At 37.4% G+C, this 27,453-nt stretch overlaps 1 protein-coding gene across 1 annotated transcript in view; it reads right to left on the minus strand.

Annotated features, from left to right (window-relative positions):
* The window catches only part of ASPM (asp (abnormal spindle) homolog, microcephaly associated (Drosophila)), a 65,750-nt gene extending 49,947 nt beyond the window's left edge, over positions 1–15,803 (minus strand). The window contains 7 exon segments of the mRNA XM_008588757.1: positions 1,708–1,775; positions 2,877–3,122; positions 4,349–4,495; positions 4,900–5,004; positions 11,365–12,829; positions 12,991–13,134; positions 15,272–15,803. Coding sequence (XP_008586979.1) covers positions 1,708–1,775; positions 2,877–3,122; positions 4,349–4,495; positions 4,900–5,004; positions 11,365–12,829; positions 12,991–13,134; positions 15,272–15,568 — 2,472 coding nt within the window. The 5' untranslated portion in view covers positions 15,569–15,803.
* Positions 15,804–27,453: the final 11,650 nt, after the last annotated feature.

A 27,453-nucleotide genomic window follows, 5' to 3' on the forward strand; every position in this document is an offset into this window, starting at 1 on the left:
TTTTTTTAAAGCAATTAGAAAAAACTATAAACACATCTAATTATATTCTGTAACCTTACGTTGACAAAATACAGAGAGATGAAAGCATGTAAAAGTATTAATATCTGACAAAATAGAGAAATTCATCTTTATTTACTTTTCTTTGGCTTCTGAAACTATCTTAAAATTCTGAAAGGTCATGACCATTTTCAAAATCCTAAGATGTGGTAGTGAGGTAGAATGTTTTATTGCTCACAATTGTTCACCCTCCATTCCCTGGAAAAGGATTGTACATCCCCATCACCTCCCACAGACCTGCTGTTTGTCTCATGTGAGGTTAGTACATTCCTGCCTAGTTTATGCTTGGCAAAATAATGTATTTTAGCCAATATAACATGGGTGGAGGTGAAATACTCTACACCTAAGCAGAAGTTTTAAAAAGCATTACAAGTTGCTACCTAACACTCTTGCTTTTTACCTTTGCCACAGAAAAGTTGTGTCTCAAATAGGGAGGCTTTACTTCAATTGAGGTTCCAAAAATTTTAAAAAGAAAAAAAAGGGGGGAGAGTTGGCTGGTCACCTCAGTTGGTTAGTGCATGGTGCTGATAACACCAAGGTCCAGGGTTCAGTCCCTATACCAGTGAGCTGTACATCCCCCACCCCAAAAAAGGTTCCAGAATTATTTGACATGTGAAGCAGAGCCAGTTGATATGCAATCTGCTGACTAATGAAAGGGAAAGGGTACTGGAATTGAAATAAGAAGTTATAGCAATGACACTAAAAAGCTGTGTGATTACAGTAAGCTTATTATTTGCTCTCTCTGGTTTTCAATTTATTGGTACATAAAAGCCAGAGTATTGCAAAGATCCCTTTTACGCCCAAAGACTCTTCTTTACAAATCCTGAAATAAACTGAAATAATGGGAGATCCCACATTTGGAAGGTAAGAAACCTAGAAAAAATATAAAGGAATACTAGTAAAAGACTAAAGGAAAGAGAAGAACAAAGAATTCTTTTTATAAAAGCATATTTTTATCAGCTAACTACTAGTTGTAGCTTTCTAATTCAGTTAGTTTTAACAGTCTAGATATCACTGAGCCAAGTACTATGTAAATAATGCAAATCCCAACGACATTTTTATGAATAGTACTCCATCAAAACGATAAGACTGAGCTTTGGCATCAGACTGGTGTGGGTTCAAATCCTGAATAATCACTGGCATTTGACAAGTCACTTAACATATAAGCTTCTGTTTCATTAGTGAAGCAGAAATAATAACACATACCTCACTGGTGTTTGTGTTTTTTGTTTTTTTAACTTTCTCTTTACTTGAGGCCAGGAAAGGTAAACTCATTGGGTTTTAAACAGATTTAGATTAGAAAAAGTATTTAAAATAGCTTAGCCTTTTCATTTGTAAATGTTTAAAAATGAACTTACTATAGTTATCATTACATCCAGCACCAAATGATGTATTTTTAAGATATTATACAGGTAAATTGCTATTTAACAGTATGGCAATAACATATAATGGCATGGCCTAATGTACATGCTCATGTACCTAATGAGCATTTATTAATGGACCTCACATTTTATACTGAAAGATAAGTCAAGCTAACCAAATGACTTTATAACTTTTATAAGTAAAACCATATTTTACTAGAATCTATTCTATTAAAAACATATAATAAAAAAATATACATCATTTTCAAAAATTAAAACTTATGCTTACCTCTAGGCCAATTCGAAGCCACAAAGGATTATATGACAACAGCCAATTCAGAACTTTCTGGCGTTCTCCTGAAATGCATGGGCAAAAGCAAGTAAGCTTAGACTGCTAATCAAATGAAGACAATAAATAAAACTTCATGGAGGGGTTATCAATGGGAAAAAACCAATAATGGCTTATATAAAATAATTTAAATGAAATACACTTCTGGGCCGAGCCTGTGGTGCACTAGGGAGAGTGCGGTGCTCCGCAGTGCTCCCGCCGCAGGTTCGGATCCTATATAGGGATGACCGGTGCGCTCACTGGCTGAGTGCGGTGCGGCCGGCCACAAAAAAGACAAATAAATAAATAAATAAATAAATACACTTCTATTCCTAAATATTTATGATCATAGTCAAGTATGTGAGATTTCAGGCAGTAAAGCTAAAATATGTATATTTACTTTTGAAATACAAAATGTCTTGGGTATATACACAAAGGAAATGAAATTAGCATGTTGAAATGATATCTGCACCCACATGTTCACTGCAGCACCATTCCCAATAGCCAAGATCCAGCAACAGATGAATGGATAAAGAAATGTGGTTATATATACACGATGAAATATTATTCAGTCTTGCAAAAGAAGGAAATTGTTTCATTTATGAAAACATGGCTGACCTGGAAATCATTATACTAAGTGAAATAAGCTATGGACAGAGAGACAAATACTATATGATCTCATTTACATGTGGACTCTAAAATAAAGTGGAACTCATAGAAACAGAGAAAAAGGCGGGGGCTGGGGCATGGGAAATTGGGTGGTGTTGGTCAAAGAGTAAAAGTTTCCGTTATGCAGGATGAATAAATTCTGGAGATCTATGGTACAGCATGGTGACTATATTTAATAATACTGTATTGGATATTTAAAATTTGCTAAGAAAGCACTTCTTAAAAGTTCTCACCCCCCCCCCCCACACAGGAAGTTAACAATGTGAGGTGATGGATATGTTAATTAGCTTGACTGTGGCTATTATCTCACAGTGTATAAATATACCAACATCATGCTTTACATCTTAAATACATACCGTTTTTATTTGTCAATTATACCTCAAAAAGCTGGGGAAAATAAGAAATATAAAATCTACAGTGTTTTTAAAGAATGAATCTCAAGATTTCTGCAGTCTTCTTACCCACATCTTTCCAGAGATGTCTATCTTTTCGAACAATTAACCGCCTAGCTTCAATTTCAATTTCAAGCTTTTTAATAGCTTTCACCATTTTTTCAGAAGTAAATAAACAGCATGCTGCACGACGTAATCTATTCAACCTACACCGAGCAGTATAAGCTCTGAGAGACATTTCATCTTTTGTAGGTGCTCTAGGAACACTTATTTTATGTTGATTCTCCACTCCCAAAAGAATAGTAGCAGCATTTACTGGGGGGGGAAAAAAAAGGAAAATACTTCTGGTTAACAATCTCTCTGTACTCTTAAATTCAGCAATAAAATGCAACTTAAGACAGTCAAAACAGAATCTATTCCCCACTCCCTTCCAAGCTTACTTCTGTCTGTATTTCAAAATAAACATGTCACCACTCACTATCTTAGGTCAATCTACCTATCATTGCAACCTGTTAGCTCTACCTGCAAAATGTATCCCAAGCCTAACCACTTCTCACAACCTCTGCCATCACACAAGTTCAAACATTATTATCCCTAATCTAGGCTAATGAAATGGACTCCTAACTGGTTTCTGTTTCCATACTCTTTTTAACTAAAAAAAAAAATTAAGCTTCTAAGGAATGTGATTTTTTTTAAAATCACTTAAATGTTGAGCTATAATTTGAATTTTTATAAAACACTTTTAAGAAGAGAACTGAAAATTGGGCTGTTTCCTTTTGTGGGGAAAAAAAAAAAGTAATCTTACAGATCATCTAATCCAAAGACCTTTCTAATTCAGAAATCCTATGCATGTTTCTCTGACAAATACAAACAAGTGTCTGTTTGAACACTACAACAACAGAGAAATCACCATTTAAAAAAATAGCCTATGGGATGATTTGACAATTTAAATGTTTACAAGGATTTTTCCTTATCTTGAGCTGAAATCAATCCCTACAACTTTGACACAAGAGCTGCACAAATATTTCCTTCTCTTTCAGAAGAAAGCCCTTTAAACGATTGAAGGGCAACATGTTTCCACCTTGTCCCACACCTAAGTCTTCTCTTTTTTAGAATAAATACTGAAATGTTTTAAAAATTCCTCATATAAATTGGTTTTCAGATTCCTCATAATCCTATAGCTTTCCTACAAACTTCTTAAATTAAGGCACTTGACATTGGAGACAATATATGCCCAAAGGGTCAGGCCACACAGAACTGATTGCACTGGCTGATGAGAGAGAATGAAAAGCAAAAAGAAAAAGTAAATTTCAGTAATCCTAGTACTTTCAATACAGAAAATCTATGTATATAAATCTAGGCAGGTAAAAATTCATACCTATACAAAACATTTAGCATTTAGGCCAATGCACTAGTGAACCACATCATTAACTATAATATAATAAACAAAGTATGCATAATTAAAGAATGACACATCATGTTAAAATTTTAATCTGTTAAAACAAGAATATTATTAAATTTAAATATTAATTAATGTTTACCTTCAGAAGTATTTGTTTTTACAGTGAAATCATCAGGAGTTAATATAAAATTTAGCCACCACGTAAAGCCCTGTTCCTGCTTTTCCTTCCAGCGTTCATCATAAAACATGTTTTTTGCAGCAAATGGCATTGGATGTCTAGGAATATCTAAGAATACAATTAGATTATTATATAAGAAAATTTCCTTTAAATTATTATACAATATATAGCAAAAGGCCATTTTTACTAGCAAAACCATCTTTAAAACACAGAACAATATTTGCTTTCCACTATTTGCTGGAAAGAGTTAAAAGTATTCCGGGTATAAAATGCAACCAAAGCAAAGGGGAAAAGGTAAAGCAATATTTCCTTGTTAATTCAAAATCCTAAACCACTGTAAGTCAATTTCATTAAAGTCTGATGGAATGTTTTAATTGTAATTTGAATACACACTTTAACAGTTCTTCAAGGCTTTTATTCAACAACAAAAAGATCAATTCATTTCCATTTGAAATGCAAGTAATGTTTTATTCCATGTCACTTTTTCAGAGAGTTAAAATATAAACACTTGCCTGTTTTTAATGGTTTTATAAAGGTCAAATTGGACTGCGCCACAGCAACAATGGGTTTTGTTCTTTTGTTTGTTTTAGAAATAGGAGTCTTGAATGCTAATAAATCTACAACAAATTAGAAAACAATTAATATCATTAAAAAATAAAACAAGTTCCCTGAATAGATAACTGATTTGAAAGTTAGAGTTTGAGTTCTTCACAATTATATTCATTTAGCAAATCCTTAATAATTACTATGCCCCAGGTACTAATGCTATGAACTCAGTAGTCAATAAAACCAACACCTGAATGTTACAGACCATAAACCACAATTTATTGTATTTTTACAAAAGCTACAGTCCAGATTCAACCACAACTTCTTGTATGCATATATTCCAGGCTATGCAAGGTGCTGAGAATATGCAGAACTGAAAGATACGGTCCCAGCTCTTAGGCAGTTCTCAGTTTAGCACGAAAAAAGTTTTCAAAGGGTGGAAGAGCCTTCCTAGAAGGGAAACTGAATAAAGATGGAGAAAAGAATACATGTGAAAAATGACATACAAGAAGAGGTTGGAGGATGTAGGGAAGAGTTTAAAAATATTAAATATAATAACAGCAGCTAATATTTGAATACTTTGTGCTAGGCACGACCACAGTCTTTTACTCATACATACAATTATCACAATAAATCTATGGGGAGTGTACTATTATTATCCACAATTTATATAATTAGGATACTGGGGCTTAGAGCAATTAAGCCACTTGGGTTAAGGTCACACAAACTAGTAAGCAGCAGAGATTTGAACTTGGGCACTTAAGTACCAGAGCCTACATTATTAATCACTTCAAAGCATCTACTATGCCAGTGAAGGATTTTTAATGCAGGAAGTAATACCCTCATTTATATTTAAGGAAACAGTATGGACAATGAAATGAATGGGGTATCAAGACAGCTATGACAGTAACCCAAGTTAGATGTGACGAGACAAAGGAAAGGAGAGTTATTTTAATAGTAGAAGCAACAAGCCCTATCAACTAACTAGGAAAGTGATGGAGAATGAGAACAGGCTGATGCCCGGGTATGTAGCCCAGGTGACTGAGGTGACTGCGTAATGCAATCAAAGTCACAGCAGCAAATAACCTAACAAGACAGCAGTTCACACTTTTAAAAGCAGGTTTCACCCAGCATATATTGCTACTAAATATAGCAAAGAGCTAATAACAGGAGGGGCCAGCAAACCATGGCCGACATGCAAAGTCCAGCCCAGTGTTTTTATATGATCCACAAGCTGAGAATAGTTTTTACATTTGCAAATGGCTGAAAAAAAAACATTTCATGACACACAAAAATTATATGAAATTCAGATTTCAGTATCCATAAAAAAATTTTATTGGAACACAGTCATGCTAATTGATTTGCACCTTGTCTATATGGCTGTTTTCCTTCTAGAGCGGCAGAGTAGTTTGTGATAGAGATCAAAAGGCTTGCACCGTCTAAAATATTTATTATCTGTACCATTAGAAAAAAAATTTGCCTGCCCTTGTTTTTGAGGGATCTCAAATCTATACCAATTGTAAAAATAATGAACATGACTAAATTGCAATATAATACTTATTAGGTTTTAAGGTTCTTTTTATTCAAACATTTTAAAAATAAATTTCTGAGAAGAAATTCCTCATTTTGAGAGCTAGTCCCTCTGCCTGGAACCATTTTTTTCTTTAGGAAGACTTTCTTGGAACCATCTCACATCTTGTCATTCACACTAAGCCTCTGCCTTCTATGCTTGCATAATTTCCTGGGCAGGACTGAGAGCAACTTGAGGATAGGAATTTTACCTTTTCTCCCTGTGTCCATAGAGCATAGAACAATGCCTAGCACATAGTTGGCACCTTATCAATGTTGAATAAATGCATGTAAAAAAACTGCCTTCTTTCTCTGTTCTCCTAGGTTTGTCAGAAGAGGAATAAGCTAGAGTCACTCTTAGTGAGTTGCCTGGCTGTCATATAGGCTCATAAATCAAACACCTAAATGTGTACAATTCTCTCTAAATCCAGCAGAGTCTAAACCAGGTGTCTGCCTCAAGCAAATGTTAAGTTCGACTGTCAACACTTCAGTGGTTTGTTTGTTCATTCATTCACTCACTAATTCATTCATTCAACTATTATTTATTGCATACCTTGTAGGAGTTCAAAATAGATAAGTTCCTTACAATAGAAAGATTTGTTATTTGATCAGAACATATCTATAGGAAACAGTACAAACAAAGTAACAGAGTTAAAAGGTAGGTACAAAATGTCATAAGCTGTATTCATATTTGCTAAGGAAATGAACCTGGAGGAAAATTCATTAGGAAACAGAATTAACGAAAGTTAATTATAGTATTGGAAATAAGTGAAGGATTTGAATTAATAGGAGAACAGACATGAATGCTAATAAGAGGATACACTGACACAATGGCAAGAAGACTAACATGGCTACAATGCTGAAGAATACTGGAATAAGATAGCAGGGTGGATAAGTAGAGATCACATGAAGGATGACCTTAAATGACAGAGTAACGGTTTACAAATCATCTGACAACAGCGGAGAGCCACTGAAGGTTCCTATCAGGGGGGTAAGAACACTGTATGTTGGATACCACCCAGGGCCTCTACATACATCGGCACATCACAACTTTGAGGCCAGTGAATCCCACTGTGCCTTTCATCACTGTCATCTTTTGTCATTGCCCAAATAAAAACCTTGCATTTGTCTTTTCTCTCACGTAAACCTCAATAGTACAGCAAGATACGGTGGAAAGATTACTTTGTAGTTAGGTAATCCTGAGTTTAAACCCTGGCTCTACGTATTTAGTAGCTTTTGTGATCTTGGGCAAGCTACTGGCATTTTTGAATCTGATATTACGATGAAGTTGGAGAAGGAAATCATTCCAGATAGAGGAAATAATAAAGTGCAAATGCCCAGAGGACAGAGCACGTTTGAGGTTTCAAGGAAGCCAAAGTGGTAGGAGCACTGTTAGCAAGGGGGAGAGAAAGATAAGAGTGAGGTGGGAAGGAGGATGCTGGTAATACAGATCTTAAAGGGCCTTGTAAACCATTGTTAGAACTTTGGCTTTCAGTACGGCAGGAAGCCATTAGATGGTATGGAACTAAAGAGTAATAGGATCTAATATTTTAAAAGTATCACCCCGGTTGTATTGTAGAATATAGACTATAGAGAAAACAACAGTGAAAACAAGGAGATCTATTTGCAGACCCTGCAATGGCAAAGACTGGCCCAAATGGTGCCATTGGAAGTGGTGAGAAGTGATCAGATTCTGAATATATTTGAAAGAAAGAGAAGGTAAGATTTGTTGATGAACTGAGTCTGGAATCAGACAGACCTATTTCTGAATTTATAGAGAAGGGGTGGGAGAGAAACACAATTAAGGACAATTCCAACGGCCTGGGCAATGAGAAATATAGAGATATCATTTACTGAGATCAGAGCTCAAAACAGGAGAACCTGTTTGGGGACGGAAGATAGCAAGGTCTTGGTATTGCGTGAATAATATCATTAGACAGTCAAGTAGAAACATATGTTGGATATATGAGTCTACAGATTCGGGGTCCATCCTGAAAAAATAAACTTGGGAAGCCTACATGTACAGATCATATTAAAAGCTATGAGACAGGATATCATTATGAAAATGAGTAAAAATATGAAAAAGGTCCCATGACTAAGACTTCATGCACTCCCAGGTTTAGGGGCAGTGAAAAGCACCCCACAAAAAAAACTGAGAGGAAGCAGCCAGTGAAGTAAGAAAAGAACCAGGAGAAAGTAAAGATGGTTAAGACAGAGTGTTCCAAGAAGGTAGAGGTTCAAACTATCAAGCAGTTTGCTAACAGTTCAAGTTGAAGATTGAAAACAATTACTGGATTAATTTATTAATTTATTAATTTAATTTATTGATTTTTGGGGGTGGGGGGCTGGCCGGTACAATAATTACTGGATTTAGCAGTGTGGTCATTGATGACTTTGGCAGGAAAAGTTTCAGGGGAGTAGTCAAAACTGATGGAACTGGATTCAGCAAACAGGGGAGGAACTGAAAACAGCTAGTAAAAGCAACCTGCAAAATGTTTTACTCTATAAAACACCTTCTAATCTAAGTATAATTTTACACAGAAAAGGATACAAATAAACTATATAACTCAGTGAATTACCACAAAGTAAATAACTAGATTCTCTCCAATTTTGCTTAAAAGAAAACAGAATGGAGCACAGACTGAAAGGATAAGCGGGTTTGTTGGTTTCTTTGTTTTGTTTTTTAAGATGGGAATAACAACAGCATATTTGTATGTCAGTCAGAAATGGCTTAGTAGGGAGCAAAAACATGGAGACGTGGGAGAAAGAAGGCAATTTCTAAAGCAATGCCCTTGGGTAGAAGGGCATGGGGGCTGGTGTACAAGCAGAGAGGCTGATCTCATTAGGTGTAAAGACATTTCATGATGTTAATAGGAATGAAGAACTTAGCAGATAAAACTACAGGTAGGGTGGTAGATCTTGTACATAACAGTGTGAAAGGTGTCTTCAATACTTCTATTTCCTGAATGAAAATAGGAAGCAGATCACTAGCTTAGAGGAGGATCAGAGCATTGTCTCTGGAAACACTGCCTGGTGTAGAGTCCCAGCCTTATCACTTAACTAACACTGTGAACTTAGGCAAATTACACAACTCCTCAATGCATCTGTTTCCTCATTTGTAAAACCACAGTAATGATAACATCTACTTTGTATGACTGTTTTAAGTAGTAAAGGAGGTAATAGTAAAGGACTTAAAACTGGGTTTGACAGAGAAAATGCTCAATAAATGTTGGCTACTATTGTCAATCACGAGAGGAAAAAGACAGGTTTTAGGAGAAAAGGGATGAAATAGCCTATATAGCAAAGTTAGATTGGACTGGGGTTGTAATTTGCTGGGCAAGTACAATAAAGGGAAAGAGGATGAATGAAGTGATGACAAGCACAAGTTACAGAGTTATAGAACCCACGCTGTTAAGGAAAGGACGGACATGTCAGGGGTGAGGGCTGTAGAAACAGCGGTGGATTAAAGAATTGTAGGTGTTGGAAGGGTATAAAAATTGTTGAGGTTAAAAAAAAAAGTGTTGAGGTTGGGCTTCTAAAGGAAATGCTGAAGTCACAGAGATGGTGATTGGAGACGGAGGTGCTTTTAGGAGAGCATGACCTAAGCAGGTTGGAACTAAAAGGCCAGGGTATTGGAAGGATCTTCTACACGGATCTTGACATCTCGATAGTAAAAATATCATGTGTTGGAGAAAATATCATGAGCCACATACAAAACCTCGAGAGCAATCTCTCATATTAAGGAGGGATAGGACTGGGATAGTCTGGAAGATGAGGTTCAAGTGAGTTTGTCATTGTTTGCTTTTTGTTTGTTTCTTTTTAAGGAAGAAAGGAAAATTAACAGTTTGGAAGTAGATATAAAAAGCAAAAAGTAGATATGAGATGATCCCACAGGGAAGCTCAAGGTCACAGAGTAGGAGAGAAAAGAAGACACAACTAGAGACTGGAGTGAAAGCAGAGTTCTCAGGGAGCGCCAGGTCTCAGCAGGGTGAGGGAGTGAGGAAGTGTTTGGAAAGGAGAGGACTACTGAAGGACAGCGAGACCAGAGGGCTCAGAAGGTGTTAAAGAGCTTCAGAGATAGAGAAAATGGTTCAAAGTAGGGGATATTCAAAGGGATATGAGATGTGCGATATATTTCCTAAGAGTCCTAGGATTCTTTTAAATTATCTTGGTAAAATAACTAGTGTGGTTTATTTTCCTGCCTGAACATTGATTGTCAAATGAGGCAAATTGGGTTAAAATGGCATGATGGGATGAGTCCTGACTATTCTGGAAGTATACAGTGGTGGTAAAGCTGTGAACACTAGGAAAAGAACAATGAGGTTTCTCCTAAAGGAATGCAGAACTCTGGGGCCCTAACTTCATTCCTAATTAATGGCTGGGCAGAGGCTATGGGAGGTAATGTCACCAGGAACACAGCATATGTAAAGGTGTCTTCCGCATTCCTTTAGATGGCATTATGGGGTACAGGCACTTCAGTGGGCCTTCCAGTCAGTGCCTGCACATGGCAAGGCACATGAAGTACTTTACTTGGGAGTAAAATTTAAGGGGACGTGAAAAAAAAACTCAGTAATTAAGATAAATATTTGAATGCAATAGTTTTAAAAAATCAAAATAAATGCATAAAACTCATGATGAACAAAACATCAAAAGTTTAAATACGGACAGGATCACAACTATTTCAGAATTTAGCTCCATGCTACATTTGACCCCCCCCCCCAAATCTTTCACTAAACAAATTGGTAAATGAACACTGCAAGCTAATACAGGCTTATCAGTAACAGATTTATTAAACCAAAAGAAACAGAAAAAATGCCATTTATACCTATACTTTCTTTAGAGATTTTATAAACAAGACTCACCAGCTTTCTTCTTCAGGTTTAATTTCTCTCTGTTGCTAATACGTATTGAGATGGGTGTTATCACCTCTTTTGTTTTTTTAACAGTCGAAGTTTTAGACTCCCAAGGAGAAAAATGGATTCTTTTGCCTCCTCGCACTTCTGTCTGCTCGGCAACCGCAACCTGCATACTTGCATCTTCCATGTTTCCATCACTCTTTCTTTTACGAGCAACTAAAGCTGTCATCGGAGAGGAAGTTATTTCATTTTTATAACTCTTAGATTTACTCAATACTGGATCTATAATTGGAAGATGAGAATGAAAAGCCTCTTTTTCACATTCACCTGCTGCACTGTTGAGGCATCTTTTTGCATTTGGTTTATTAATCTCAGTTTTGTTTTCTCTGGCATAGGTGGGCTTCCCTTTAGTGACAGTAGCAGAAAGTATTGGACGTCTCTTAGGCTGTTTACTGTGGCTGAAACTAGAAATATCCTGAACTGCAGAAAATTTAGGATGATTTTGTTTTGTAAAATGGTAGTAATTTGACTTCATTTCTACAAGTTCTTCAAAAGTAGGTTTGGGAGTTTTTGAACCCTGACATTCAGGAATACATGGCAAAACTTCATCTTTTCTCCAATCTTGAGGAGACTGTGGGCTCTGAAAATTTTCTGTTGATAATGGTGATAATTCACATGTTTGCTGAGACATACATATACAAGCCATATTATCTTTTAAAAATTGATGTGGGGATAAAATGGGATTAATTGGCTCTGGTTCTAGATTCCTATTTAGTCCATAATTATCATTCATGAAAGAATCTGGACTTAAAATTGTCTGATAAGTTTCATGTACAGTTTTTGATTCCAAATGCACAGGATTTGAATTATCTTTCATAAATGCATCTGAAGAAAGACATGTCACTAATTCTAGTTTATTATTAGCTGCATGGCTATTCTTTACAAACGAATCTGGACTTAGAAAATTTCCTCGGCTTTGTGTAATGTTCAAAGTTGAAGTATAGTTTGGAGTAAGAGTAAGTTTACTACTCTCTTCACTTTGCTCATTAACATTTACGTAATTAAAGGAAGTTTCAGTTATGACTTTCTCATTAAAATAAAAATCTTGTGAAACGTTGGCATCTTCTACTTTTAATAGTTCCTCATTTTCAGATGCATGAAGAGATGAGTCAGTAGTAGATCGACGAATAGAAAGTAGCAAGCAAGTTTCACCATGGCATTCTTTGTAAACAGGGCTAATAGGTGATATGGGTATTTTATTTTCTTCAAGGGTTATTAAAGAATTATTTTCTGTTGGGGAACAGCCTTCATTCATAGCCATATTTTCACAGGCTTGTAGTGGGCTCCTAACTCTGTCAACTTTTTTGGAAACATTAAATGTTTTGTTAACATTTTGAATATTTGAAATCCTTGTGCTGTGACGTGAAGAGATTGATTTTTTCTTCCTCTTAATGGTATCCCAAAGACTCCTCTACAAAAATAAGCAAAGTATACCAATTAAGTTGATAGTTATTGAATATTACCTTTAAATAAGCAATATTATGTATGTTAATTCAAGCCTATTATCAAAATAATTTTTACATACTGTTAAATATTTTCTTAGAGTAAACCACAGAATGATTAAAACATTACCTTTTTATTTTTCTGCTCATCTGCATTTCCTAGTAATATAGCTTGGTGTTTCAGAACATCATTTACAAGAAATGTCACAATCTCTCTTACTCGTCCTTCTTTAAGTGGTGTCCAATTAACAGAAATAACAATTTTTTCTTTAGGCTATAATCAAAAGAATACATTTTAAATGACTATGACAACAGTAATTATATAATAACTGAAACAAATTATATACAACTTAGAATATAGTGGAGGATCAATAATTGTTAGTCACCAACACTCTGCACTCTAATAGCATTTAAGAAGTCAAATATATTTTTTCTACCCTATCTACTCATTTCATTACAAGGAAAAAAGTCATTAGTAATAAGAGAGCTCACACCAAAATACAAGTACAGTACAATTGTACTTTTATGAAAGCAATGGAACAGATAGTCTCCAAATCATTTTATTTTAGTTGAGTGGTTTTAAAAAATTTAATTGTATTTTTCTAGTATTTTTAGATACAGGACTTGTATTTCAAACATAATGACCCTGTATTATGAAGACTTTATTCAAAAAGAAATAGAAAGACGATCAGCTAATTTCCCTTTTCCCACAAACTCCTCTAAAGTCCACATCATGCTGATATTTGTTAAAAAATTATTGTGCTCCAGGTATGTATGCTTATCTTACATAACTCATTTAATGCTCACATCCCTAGGAAGCAAGTACTATGATTATTCTCATTTTACAGATGAAGTAACCAATGTCCTGAAAGCTTCGCCAAAGTCATACAGCTAGTAATTAGAATCCAGGCAGTGATTGCAGAATTCAAACTTTAACTTAATCTTTATCAAAATCAGACTTTAATGTAATCTTTCTCAAACAGCCTGTCAGATAGATAGAATCTGACAAATGCAAAACTCTCACATGACAAAACAAACTCTCGTTTTTCAGGTAAAAAAGACAAGTCTTTGTTTTAATGGAGAAACCATATAACATCATAAGCAGCTTGTTTTAAAAGATAAAAACTGTGAATTTTTACTCTATAAAACAGATTTACTCTAAAAACAACAACAAAACATTTAGTTCCACATTACAACAAAAAAATAAGTAAAAATATTATGTATATAGGAGTGAAATCTATCTTTCCACAGAAAGGAAAGCAGGCAGTTATTCATAAAACAGAGGGGAGGGTCAGGCACTTCTTGAAGTGTATATAAGCCACTGGTGACACACAAGTCAACGGACCTCAGAATAGAGTCCCTTCTTACTGCCCCGTGAAATGATTATCAGCCAACTAGTTCAGACCTCCCCAGCTAAAGGTTTTCACACTTTGAACTTTTACTCAATAGAAAGGCCACAGCAGTCAAAATAAAAGACATAAATTCTCTAGATTTTGGTGGTGGGGATGGGAAGATTACTCTGGCCAATGCAATGCCAGTAAAAGCTACGCGGGAGGTTTTTAAAACAACTTTTACAAAAATTAAACTTGATGCACCATTAAGACTACACTGACAGCAAAGAAAAAGATTAAAATACAAAACTTTGCATACACACCACACTTGCATATTGGAAACAACCCTGAGGAGGCTGTTTTTGCTTGCTTTTTGCTGTAGACATTTAACCGAAACGAAGTTCACTATTTCACCAGAAAAAGTAGTCACCCTGACTCTAAGGACACATATGAAAACTAAAATGCACATTAAAATGGTTAATAGGAAGCAATCAAAAAAAGCCGCTCTAACCAATGTACTCCTGGCAATCTTAAAAAATAAGCGTGTTTTTAAAAAGTGCCACATACTGATTAAGAACTGCAAGAGTACTCCGTACCACCTGAAGTCTATGGAAAACGCTTGCCTATTTAATAAATAAGTCTATTAAGAACGTTTCTAGGGCCGAGCCCCTGGCGCACTCGGGAGAGTGCGGCGCTGGGTGCGCTGCAGCGCTCCCGCCCCGGGTTCAGATCCTATATAGGGATGACCGGTGCGCTCACAGCGCTCACTGGCTGAGCGCGGTGCGGCCGGTCTCAAAAAGGACAAAAAAAAAAAAAAAAAAGAACGTTTCTAAAGATGCTTAGTGCGCGCGTGTAGATGTGCTGTCACCGTCCAAATTACCGCTTGCCCTGGCGTTTCGGATGTGGCGCACGCACACGCACACACCCACACGCACACGCGCGCGCGCGCCGATTGTATGGGTCAAGGACCCACCCGCGGTTATTGATTGAAAGGGACTGACTACTCTTCTGGGTCTTTTGCTCTTGTTGATTCTTTTCCAGGACTCATCACCCCAGAGGCACGCCCCTCCCACGACCTACCTGCAACACGAAACGGCGCGGCGACACGCTAAAGCCCAGGTCGGCGGCCGGGACGTGGGAGATCGTCACTTGAGCCACCTCCTCGTTCGGGTTGTCCAGGACCAGAGGCAGCGTCCGCGAGGCTCCCAATCGAACATCCCCGAAGCAGAGGAAGGGAGACCTGCAGAAGTGGCTGAGGGACAGGACGGGCGGCGAAGCCGCCTCCCCCTCGGCCGCGGGGCCCCGCCGCCCCGCCAGCGGCCTCCGCTCGGCGGGACTCACCTCCCAGCAGCTTCGCCCCGCTCGCCGGGTCGCCATGGCAGCTTCCAGACCCCGCCCGGACGTGCTAACCCCGCTCCCACGAGGCTGCTCCCGGAGCCGGGACGCCGGCCTTGAGCCGACCCCTTCTCCTCGCGGCGGCCGTGAGGTCGTGGGCGCGAACTCGCCCCTCTCCTTCTCCAGCAGACGACGCCCTCGGAAAAAAGAAACCGCGCACTCAGAAGAGGAGCGACTCAGTGCGGGGTTTTCGCCTCGGTTTAAACTTCCAGCCTCCACCAATGGTTACCTCCGGCACCGCCCTCCTCCAGACAGAGCCAATCGATGAGCAGCAGCCCCCGCCAATGAGACGGCAGCGCCTTATTTAAATAGTTGCCTCGGTCCGTGTGCGCCTGTGCGGAGGGGGCGTAAACGGCAGCGGCGTCCCAGCGACCTCCCCGCAGCCCGGGTTGAGAGTTGAAACTCGCTTTTACGTTTTGTGAACAGGTTGTGTCGAAGGGAAGAGAGTAACCGCATCTCCACGGTAAATGCAGTAATCATTGCGGTTGTGCGGCACAGCTTAGGTAAAACTGTCGCCTAGGCAAACATGGGTTTGTCACGCCTCTCGTCGAATAGGCCCCGCCCCCAATTATATTAATTAGCTTTACTTTCGCGGTTTCCTGAACTGAGTGGGAGAAAATTAAATGGATAGTTTGTGAACCTACTTAATTTAAGTGGTTGACCACAGCCCGGGCTCAGCATATTTACATGCTGTTTCTTATCTCGGGATACTGGGAGCAAAAGTAGATAAATGAAACTTGAGATTCCCAATAATTCATAACTGCTCGTTTTGACAGGTGATGCCCTTAATAAATAACTTCTTGGTTTTTATTTTAATTGTAGGTATTTAATAATAATATTTACAGCTTGCATATTTCTCTCAACATTCACTTCAACCCTCTGAGACAGTTTCCATTATTTGTATTTTACAGATGAGGAATACAGGGCATACAACTAACTAGGAAATGGCTAAGCCATGACATGTATACAGGCAGTTTGGCTCTAGTTTTCTTCTTATCTGCTACACCATACTGCCTCTAACGGCAGGAGAACACTTCAAAAAAAAAAAAAAAAAAAAACATGGATGTGCATATGGGCACATAAAATATGTAGAAAGAAAAGTCCCTGAGTGGAAAAACAAAATGAGGATGAGATATGAAGTTATATTCAATGACACTTCAATTTGACCTGAAATTGAACCCTATTACCTTAACAATATTTAAACAAATTGTTCATAGAGGATTTCTTGAATCATTGTGCACTGATGCACAGTGAGAACACAATGAGTTTTACTTTTAATAAAAATGTTAATATGAATTACAATTATTTTCAAATACATAATTTATATTTACTTCATACTGTGTTAGTCATCAAATTAACACTGCAAATACAAGTCCTCTAGGTTATCATTCACATGTTCGATTCAACTCAACATGGTCATAGTGCAATTTGGTTCACATTTGCTAACTCTTCGTAGTGTTTTTTTCATAAAGCAATGCTGTTGGCTCTCACTTTTTTTTTTTTTTTTTTTTTTTTTTTTCTTTTTTTTGTTTTTTTTTTTTAAAAAAAAGCTGTTGGTGCCCCCTTTTTTTTTTTTTTTTTTTTGTCTTTTTTCCGTGTCCGGCAACGGATCGCAACCCTCAGTGTTGCCCCCGTACCGGACCGGGGACCGGCAACGGGATCGCAAGCCTCGGCGTTGCTCCCGCGCCTCGCTCAGCCAGTGAGCAGGAGCCGGTCTGTATGTGGGATCCGAACCCTCGGACGGGAGCGCCGCCGCGCTTCCCAAGCGGCGCACTATCCAGTGCGCCACCGGGCCGGCCCGGCTCTCACTTTTTAAAAAATCAGAATGAACCGTATTGGATGCCTCCACGTCCACTCTTCTCCAGCTTGCTCTTTGCTGTGGGATGCTAATCTGTATTGGCTACATCAAGGTTTTCTTACTCTGTGGCTTTTATTTTCTTTTAAAAGAGGGAGGTCACCAAGTGAGAAGAGGGAGTCAAGGGTATTTTCTTTCTCCTACCTGTTCCCACCCTCTAGGGTTGGCTGGCTGTGTCAACATTAAAGTAACACATACCTATAGAGGTATCCTCTCCACATGGGACTTTCTCCTCATCCCTTTGGACCTTGGGGTGGTAATATCATGTTGTTATTAGTCCCACGGCATTGCACTACAACTTAATGGTTTCCCTATATCTCAGTCACATCTTTGCAAATAATCCCTCTATTAAACTTTCCTTGAATTATACTAAATTGGAGTGGGATAACTGTTAACTTTGTCCTGGTTGATACAATAGTGGCCTTAGGGAATTGCCTCAATGTGGAATTCCGGAATTGAGTTACTTATATTTGTAGAGTACAGGGACAAACTCTAGGTAGCGAGAAACAGATCATGATGATCTGAAGTATGTGGTGGCTTCATAATTACTCAAATTATTGCTGGTAGTAGCATCAGATGAAGTGTATACAGAGAGCGATTCATTCTAAGATCAAGTGGCCATGGCATATAATGGCTATGCCAACACTTTATAAAAGATAATAAAGATTATAGTCTCCCCCCGTTTCACCTGACCAACCTAGTACACACGGGGGAAAAGAAAATGAAAATTTATTAAGTGTACAACTAAGAGAGTTTTATGAGAACAAAATGGCATCAATGGAAGCTCTGAAGAAATCTCTCATTTCCTGCAGCCTTAAGAATATAGCTAAGAAAGATATAGCCAAATGTCTGATAGTAAACCCAAGGGTCTGGTAGTAAATGTGGCAGCACTATTTAAATGCTCAACCTGCTAGCTCTTTTAGGCTAAGCTATAAGGAAATGGGGAGAGAGTAGACCCTGGGAGTAGGTATGGTGACATTTGGACAAAATTGTCAAGGCTGAGAACTGTAGTACTCCATATTTCCATAATTCTCCCTTGCTTTTAGAGGCAGCTCTCGCCACCCCATCCTAATTTGAGGGTCTCTGTAGTCTTCGGGAACTGCACCTGGAGCAGGGTCTCACAAGTCACTGCCAATTCTCCTTAGCTTCCACCCCTCCGACCTCTTATTAGCTCAGTCTTCAAAAAATAAAACCTGGACAGAGAGGTGAGTGCAAAATGTATGTAGGAGAAAATGGCCTATATACCAAAAGAGTTATGAGACTGACCGACCAAAGTGGGTTCTAATGGTATTAGACCAAGGGGACAAATCATAAGAAACAATCAGGCCAAATTTATTGTCATGGGCACACTTTACCATCTTAATATGTTGGCTCAATTACTTGGGAATGGTTTTAACAGTCTTGTAGTTTAACTAACTGAAAGCCAACTGTGGTTTACAGTCAGGTCAAAATTCTGGAACCTACCTGGCATTCTGTAGAGTAAGAAGTCCAAAGGCTCAGGAAGATGGGAATGTTGGAGGACATCTATCTATACAAGGTCTTCAAAAAGCTCATGGAAAGATTTATATTATTTTATTTATTTATTTTTGGCAGCTGGCCTGTAAGGGGATCCAAACCCTTGACCTTGGTGTTACCAGCACCATGCTCTCCCAGGTGAGCTAAGCGGCCAGCCCCTGTATTATCTTTTAATTCCATTTTTCCACTAACTTTTGAAGTACCCTTGTACAACCTACTCAGCCAAGCCACCCCTAAATATACATAGTCCATCCCCCACCACTAAAACCAAGGCATTAAGAAATGCATTAATGAGAGGATTCCAGCATCCTTGAAGAGACCTCTGATGACTGTTCTTTTAGGCCAGAAATGATGGTAGAGACGCTACCATGAAAACAGTTTCTCTGATCTCCACGTGAATGGTAAGACCCATAAGTGGTCAAGGGCTTTTTGCACTTAACAGATAAGGTGGCATAGCACTTACCAGAATATGCCAAGGACTGAATAGTAACTAGAGGCAGAGATTTGAGGCAGTGGCTAATTGATCAAGCATCTGTAGAAATAATATGAGCAGTGTACTATGGTGCTGCATGACATTTACAGGTAGAAAAAAAAATCTGCAAAGCAGAAACCTGACTGAAGTCAATGTTGTGGCGATTCACAACCTCTTGCTCAGTTCTCAGACCTAAGCCAGTCACAGACCCAAAGCTCCCTGAATAAGGAAAAGCCTTGGCCCTAGGAGAAAGAATCATATAACATGAATACAAGTGTATACCATAAATCTTCACCCAAACTTTCCCCGAGGTAACTGCTGTCATTTACCAATGTGACTGTAGATTGGGGGCAGGGGAATAACCAGACCTCCCAGGGATTATTAAATAATGGCTTTCCCTTTCTGCTATTCCCCAGAAACCTAAAATGCTACCATGAACCAACAGTCATAGAGTGAGCTTCTAGAGATCAGGTGATAGATGGCACATTGGCCTGAATCTGTCTCACAGAGTGTCCATGGGATCCATTTAGCTCCACATTACAAAATGAGAATACTTACTGACCACATTCCCACACTGGTTCCCAGATACAAGGAGCGATGGATATCATCATAGAAGAGGCACGTGAAAGCCTCTGAAAATGTCCCGTTCCCCATTCCTACAATTCACAGATTATTCTGAAGACTTGAGAGACATCGGGATACTGATTATATCCATATACCCACTTACCTTACTTATTTGGCCAGTACAACAGCCAGATGGGTTCTGGAGAATGACCGTAGCTTGTAGCTATTAGGTGATGATGCCAATTACTGCTACAATTTCGGATGTGTTATCTTTATATACGAATCAACACACTTTTGCCTCCTGTTTTGCAGCTATTCACCAGGCAAATGCAATTTTCTTGCTTTTCCTCATTCAGCAGTGTGGAAAAGCAGTTTGCGTTTATGTGGTAGGACAATACTATAGAATGACTATATTGCCTCAGTGCTAGTCAGATCTCCTATATGGTAATACTGTTCAGAAAGACCAGGATCTTCTTAACAGCTGTCAAAATATCACACTGATCCATTACATTGATAAATTTGCTAATTAAATCTGGTGAGGAAAAAGTAGTTGTCAAAAACTGTGAGGGTCTGAGATTTTATCCTACTTGCAAGCTAAAAAGTTAGCTTGCCAGTTTCACACATATTAGCAGAGGATATGATAGTCCTGGGTTAGACACAAATGACTTTATTGCAGAAAAAGCTATAGCCAGATTGTTAGCAAGTTCACTCACATTGATTTTGCCTGCTCCCAGAGTCTCATGGGGGCAATACAAAGGGTCTGGTGATGAATGCCTGCACACACACATGGGTTGCATTACAGGAGAGCAACACTGGGCTGGAGATTTGACTGTTCTTATAGTACTATGACTGGGCAGGGAGACATCACGCCATCCTTCAAGATTGCTCTCTGCAAACACAATCCTGAGAAATGTGCTAGGTAAAGACTAGTTAGGGCTTTGCATTATTGACAAAACTAGCAAGAATGTGTAGGCCTGCTCAGAGCCTATGGTGAGTTGTGTCTCCCAACAGTAGCAAAGTAATCAAACGAATGTAAACCAGATGGTAGGAGATGAACTGTGACAAAGTTCAGGGTTCTGCCACATCAGTAAAGTTTTTAGGGATCCCATGGCCTGAGATATGTTCGGATATCCCTTCTAAAGTAATAGGCAACTTGCTGTAGCTTTTATCATTTGGAAGTCCTCTTTAAATTTAAATACCTTATAAGGGTATTTCTCATCAATACATTTACCTAGTGTCAAAGGACAAAATTACAACAAATTTAGATTAAAGATCTCAACTGGCTTTATTGCAATTCTAGAATCAGGCCAATGCTTCATTCCATAAAATAGAATAAGTGTTCCAATGAGCTGAGCAAAAGAGGTTGGCCTTATAGACAGAAAAAGGGCTTCAAGAAAGCAGAAGCAAAGAACAAAAAGGAGATTGGTCATTTTAAGTTACTTTCCTTGTATGGCGGGGGCAGGGAGACAGGACAATAGAAAAATAACTGATTATTTAACATCAGGTTACTTCTTTTGTGTAAGGATTAAAATAGAGGGAACTTCATTATCATGCCTATTAATGATTTGGAAAATTGGCTGTTATCTGTCCTGATTTCACAGAAGGTCAGACCAAACTTAGTTTGGGTTTGGTTATGTGAAACTTTAGCAGGGGTGACTCCATTTTAATTTTTTAGTCTGGGCTGCTGTGGCCTCCTATAATTTTTAGTTAACACTAGTAAACTGTAAGATTGACATTTTTGAGTGGGGCCTGGAACAAGTAAGGCCTCTATAGCAAGTCTGGGTTGCAATGTGTGCTGCCCTGCCACTTATGCCATATGGTCTAAATGACTCAAGTGCCCATGACAATGAGAGATGTAGAACAGAAGCTCTGGCAAGTTTCCATAGAAGTGTCACGGCACAAAATTCCAGGTTTGGGATAAGGCCGTCTTCTACATTCAAACATCCATCATTTGAAAAGCAGATCCAAGTGACTGTGTGATCCGAACTGCCTATCATCAACTATTACCTAATCCAGGGATTGATCAGCAAATTATGACCTGAGGGCCAAAGCTATTGGCTGTTTTTTATAAATAAAGTTTTATGGAACATAGCCACATCCAATTTATTTACATATTGTCTACAACTGCTTTCACACTATAATCACAGAATAGTTGTAACAGGAATCATATGCCCTGCATAGCCTAAAATATGTCTGGCTCTTTACAAAGCAGTTTGATGACCCGAGATCTAATCTAAAGGACCATAAAATTGGATGTGACAAGCAACTTCCCATTATCAAGCATTATTAGCCCAGGGCTAAGCAGGCCTGAATACATAAGTAAGCTACACAGACAACTCAGATTCCTATAATCAATATCTTCTCCTAACACTTTCCTGCCTCTCTCTCAAACTACACCTACAGAAAATTGAGAATTTCCTCATGACAATTTCACAAAGGAAGAAAAAATCCTGGTTTATGGATGGATCTCTACATAGGTCAGATGTGAACAGAGCTGCACTACAAACTCCCCTTAAGGGTGGATGGTAAACCCTCTCAGTAAGAATTTTGGAAATACATCTGGTAGTCCATTTCATAAAGAAGAAAATACGGCCTAAGGTAAAGCTCTACGTTGATTCATGGGCAATGGCTAACAGGTTGGCCAGCTGATCAAAACTTTGGGAAAGACAAAATGGAAAATTGGTGATGGGTTAGTCTGGGGAGGAGAGATATGTATAAGGGCCTCAAAATATGTACAAGAAGTTAAATTTGTGTCCCATGTAAACACCCATCAGAGAACATCCACAGCAGAGAATGAACTCAAAAATCAGGTAAACAAAACAACCTGTCCTGTGGATGTCAGCCTCTGTCCTCAGCGATCCTTTGCTTGCTCACTAAGCCCACTGAGCACTTGAGCTCAAGTGGCCCCGGCAGCGGGTTGGAGGCTAAGAATGTACTCACTGAATGCCCAACCTGGTAACAGAGGCCAATGCTGAACCCCCAGTATAACTCCTTTCTCCAATGGTACCAGCCAACTACCTGTGGCATGTTAGCACATTAAACCTTTTTTATTATGGAAGGGGCAATATTTTGCCTCTCTAGGATAAACATAATTTCTGAGTATAGATTGCTATACCTGCCCCCATCATCCAAAGATTTATTAGAAAGCTTTATCTGTAACCAATTAATCTATGACCGTTTTCAAAATAGGTCCAAAAATTCTTTGCTACGAGAAGTTTAATTTGTATCCTTTGTATATGGGCTAGAATTAGTGACTCACAATACAATATTGCAGAAGCGATGCAATTTCACTTCTAAGATTAGGTTATGAAAAGATTGCAACTTAAATCCTGAGTATGCTCTCTTTTGGATTGCTTTCTTGGGAGTGGGGGTAATGTGAAGGGAAACAAACTGCTATATCACTAGACAGTCCTGTGGAGAGACCATGGTGGTAGGGAACTGAGACCAACAGCCACATTAGGGAGCTTGGAAGTAAAGCCTTCCCCAGTCAAGCCTACAGAGATAGCAGACCTAATTAACAATTAACACTTGACTTCAATCTTATAAAAGACCCTGAGCCAAAACCACCCAGCTAAACCACTCCTAGATTCCTGACCCACAGAAAATGTCAGGTAATAAATGTTCATTGTTTTAAGACACTAAATTAAGTATAATATGTTAGACAGCGATAGATAATTATCACATGCAACATCGCCTATAATCAGAAGACTCATTTTGCAGAAATGGGCTCACGCCCATAGAATTCACTGGCCTTTTCACGCTCAGAAGCAGATGCTTTGATAGAATAGAGAATGGTCTATCAAAGACTCAGTTATGGTGCCAGATGGAGACAGCAGCTCGCAAGGTTGGGGTGCTGTCCTACAGCATACAGTTTATGCCTTCAACCATCAATCATTTCTCTCATGGCCAGAATGCACGGTTCTGGGAGTGAGTGGGGTTAGAGGTAAGAGTGGCCCCTCTCAGTTTATGCAGAATAACTAATTTCATTGGCAGAATTTTGCTACACTTCATACTTTTTTCCAAAAAACAGCATCATATGACTACTTCAAGCATATTAGACATCATTAGTATTTGAATTTATATTAGACACATAAAAATCACTAGTTTAATGGTTTATACATTTAATGTATAAAATATTTCAAAACAATATGTGGCTTACTGAAAAACAAAATTTTTAAAAATGTGCCCCAAGATACTTGCTTTTCCATTTGTTCATGGTCTTTGCATTCAATTTTATGGAGGCATGAGGAGTGCTGTGTTCCCATGCTGTGCAAATGTAATTCAATAAAACCTAGATATGCTTTATTAGGATCAAAAAACTTTATATTTATTTTAAATATCAAAATAACAGAAAGAACTAATTCAATATACAATACACCTCTTATTCTTCACAGAGAACTGAATTTTTCTATAAAAACATTTGTACTTAAGAAACATGAGACAACCAAAATATCTATAAAACTCACAAGATACTTTTATACACAGTTGGCAATAATGAATTTTGATATTTTAGATTTTTCTTTGTAATTGCTTTTTAAAGTGTCCTTAATTAAAAACAAAAATTATGATTTGAGACTGAAAGCAAGTTCAAAAGCATTTCTACCTTAAAGTACATCATAGATCCCCTTAATCAGAACATTTAGTATACAACATGGAGCAGCTAAATGCCCAGCTTTGTATCATTTTTTGGCAGCCACACTCATCAATGGTAATACAGTTTTATCTATAGAGATAAGAAGACTCTGATTGCTGGAAGAAATAAAAATTTTATAATTACACCACGGTACATCGTCCAACTTCAATGCAAACAAGAATACCAAGCAAAGAGGTGAAATAATAATGAGATGTGTACATGCTCTTCTTCAAGAGATGCTTAGAATCTCCAACAGTAATGCAAGCACTGAAATTACTTTTCCTTACCTAACAATTTGAAGAAAAAAAAAAAAGGTTATGTTCATCTTTGTATAACCTCTATGCTCTGAATATAATCCTTAATTGCTGCTCTAAATATAATTCTTAATTTCTCTTTATATAAATGGCTGCAGAGGCTAAATTTAAAATTGTTTTGGGATTTTTCAAGAGTCATAGACTTAAGATCAACACACAGCAAGAAGCAACATGAAGAGTAAGCAAAACATAAGCACTCTCTCTCTACCAAAATCGTTCTCTCACCTTTCACACAACCTAATCCTATTACTTCTATCTTATTAATGCTACTTCCAAAGTGAAAGAGCAGAAAGCATGCTAATACTACAGGAGAAAAGTATCTAAGTAAAAATAATTTTATAGGAAATAAGGGTAGATCCCCATAAAACCTCTACAGACAATACCAAGAGAGAAGAGATGTGCAAAAGATCAGGATCTAAAGAACAATTGTCTAGTTCCTGGAAATTGTTTAGAAAATTAGTATCACATTACCCATTATTCACTCTATCAGCAAGTAACATTTACCATAACACTACTTAAAGTTTAGAAATGCTACTTGTTCCTCATTAAAGAATACGTATCTAGTCATTTTTAAATTTGGTACTGAATCTTAGACTATCCAAATATGATTTTGTTTCAAATTCCTCATTTTTCCTGAGTTAATCAACTCAAGTTATATATTGGTGGGGATGTTGCTGCTCCTAATGAGAAACTCATCTCAGACCCTCACCTCTTGTTCAGTTTTAGGCAAACTGAAATAAGAAGTTGTTCAGTGCAGTGCCGTGTGGTTATGGAAACTTGTTATTTAAAAAAAATAGAGACAGAGACAGAGACAGAAAGGCAGACACACTACTCTTATTTTATTTGTCAGATTCTTCTAATAAGCATCTTGAGACAGGCCCAGGAGTGGCTTCACAGTAACTATAAAGGCCACAATTGAGATTTAAAAAATATATATATATATAGATAAATCATAAACACAAATATTCACACTAGTACTTAGTGCCAATTTCCCTATATAAACATAAAGCAATCTAAAAAATTTGCTGCCCAACCAGCAGGCAACACAAACTTAAGACCCATAACAGGAAAAAAAAAAAAAAAAAAGAAAGAAAGAAAACATTTATTAACCTGTACAACCTAGCTAGCAAAATCAACTCTAAGCAAATGCAACACACAGAAAAGGCACAAAGCATTCAATCCAGAAAACACTGGTATAAAAGGACACTGTCGAAGAGCTAATGCTCAAAATCTGACTTTTTATCAATGATATATTAGAGTGATACGGTAGGAAGAAAACTCAAGCTTACAAACGTACCAGTTTAACTGTGTTTTTAATTTGTTTGCACTTAAAGAGTGAAAAGCAAGGCATGATATTTAATTACTTACTAGCCCTTAACAGTTTATAGTCACCCTACAAAGATGTTTTGACACTTTATAAGGCTGATAGAAAATTATTAGTGTACCTATTTCATGACCTACCATCGCTTAAAAGGAATTCACTTAATAAAGCACCAATTTAAAGCCTCGTTTTTGCTGCTCCTTTTCTCCCAGCAATAAATGTCTAAATTATTTAAAAGTATGCAAAGACTACCTAAACTGTTGTTGATTAAATCTTGCTGGCATGAGGAACAAACCCTAACCATTAAATTTAATGGTATCTTAGGCTGCAAAAAATAGGTTGGGTTTCTTACAAAAATAACTTTAACTTGACTTAAAAAAAAATTTCTAAGGCAAAAATTATTTTGACAATGTAGTGTAAAAAATAAGCTTATTGTTTAGGATTTAATAGTGTTCACTGAAAACAACATTCAATTAATTAAACTGAGGAAAACAGTATTCTTACATGTAACTGGTTTGTCAGTATGACTATTCTCAGAGTGTTTTCTTCTGCTCTTATTTTTATACATATAAACACAAACACTTAATACTAAATCTCAGTATTCAAACTAACAATTTTTAAAAAAATCCATTATCCTAGACTTCAACTGTGCTTCTTTGGACAAATATTTATTCAAATGACTAAGAATTTAAATTCTTTTCAACTATTTAATACCTACTAAAAATCTTTGGTGCGTTTAAGTCAAAACTGATTAGCTTAACAAATTTCTGCACTTGATAAATTATTCAATTTACAGATTAAGTGCTAACTTCTATTTGCTAAAAATTAATTTAAAACAATAAATTATGCTCATAAAATAAAAAATTCTGAATGAGGCTAAACTTAGTAGTGAGACTCAAAAATTTAAGTATAGTTACAAAATAAATGAATTTTAGAGTTATAGAACATTTGTCCAAAATATTCCAAATCAAATATTACAAAAGGTCAACTGAAAAGAGTAGGCCTCATTTTATACTTTTTGTGCCAACTTCAAAAGTTCATATACATTCAGTTTGCCCAAATCCATAAGGTTTTCACAATTTAAAAATTTATATTTTTTAGAAATTAGAGGCAGCAGATTAGTTTGTTTTTTGTTTTTGTTTTGTTTAAACAAAACCCATTATGACAATTTCTTCATAAGAATTATATTACCT

This window comes from Galeopterus variegatus, unplaced genomic scaffold, assembly GCF_000696425.1.
Source record: "Galeopterus variegatus unplaced genomic scaffold, G_variegatus-3.0.2 Scaffold5021, whole genome shotgun sequence".
NCBI classification, from domain to species: domain Eukaryota; kingdom Metazoa; phylum Chordata; class Mammalia; order Dermoptera; family Cynocephalidae; genus Galeopterus; species Galeopterus variegatus.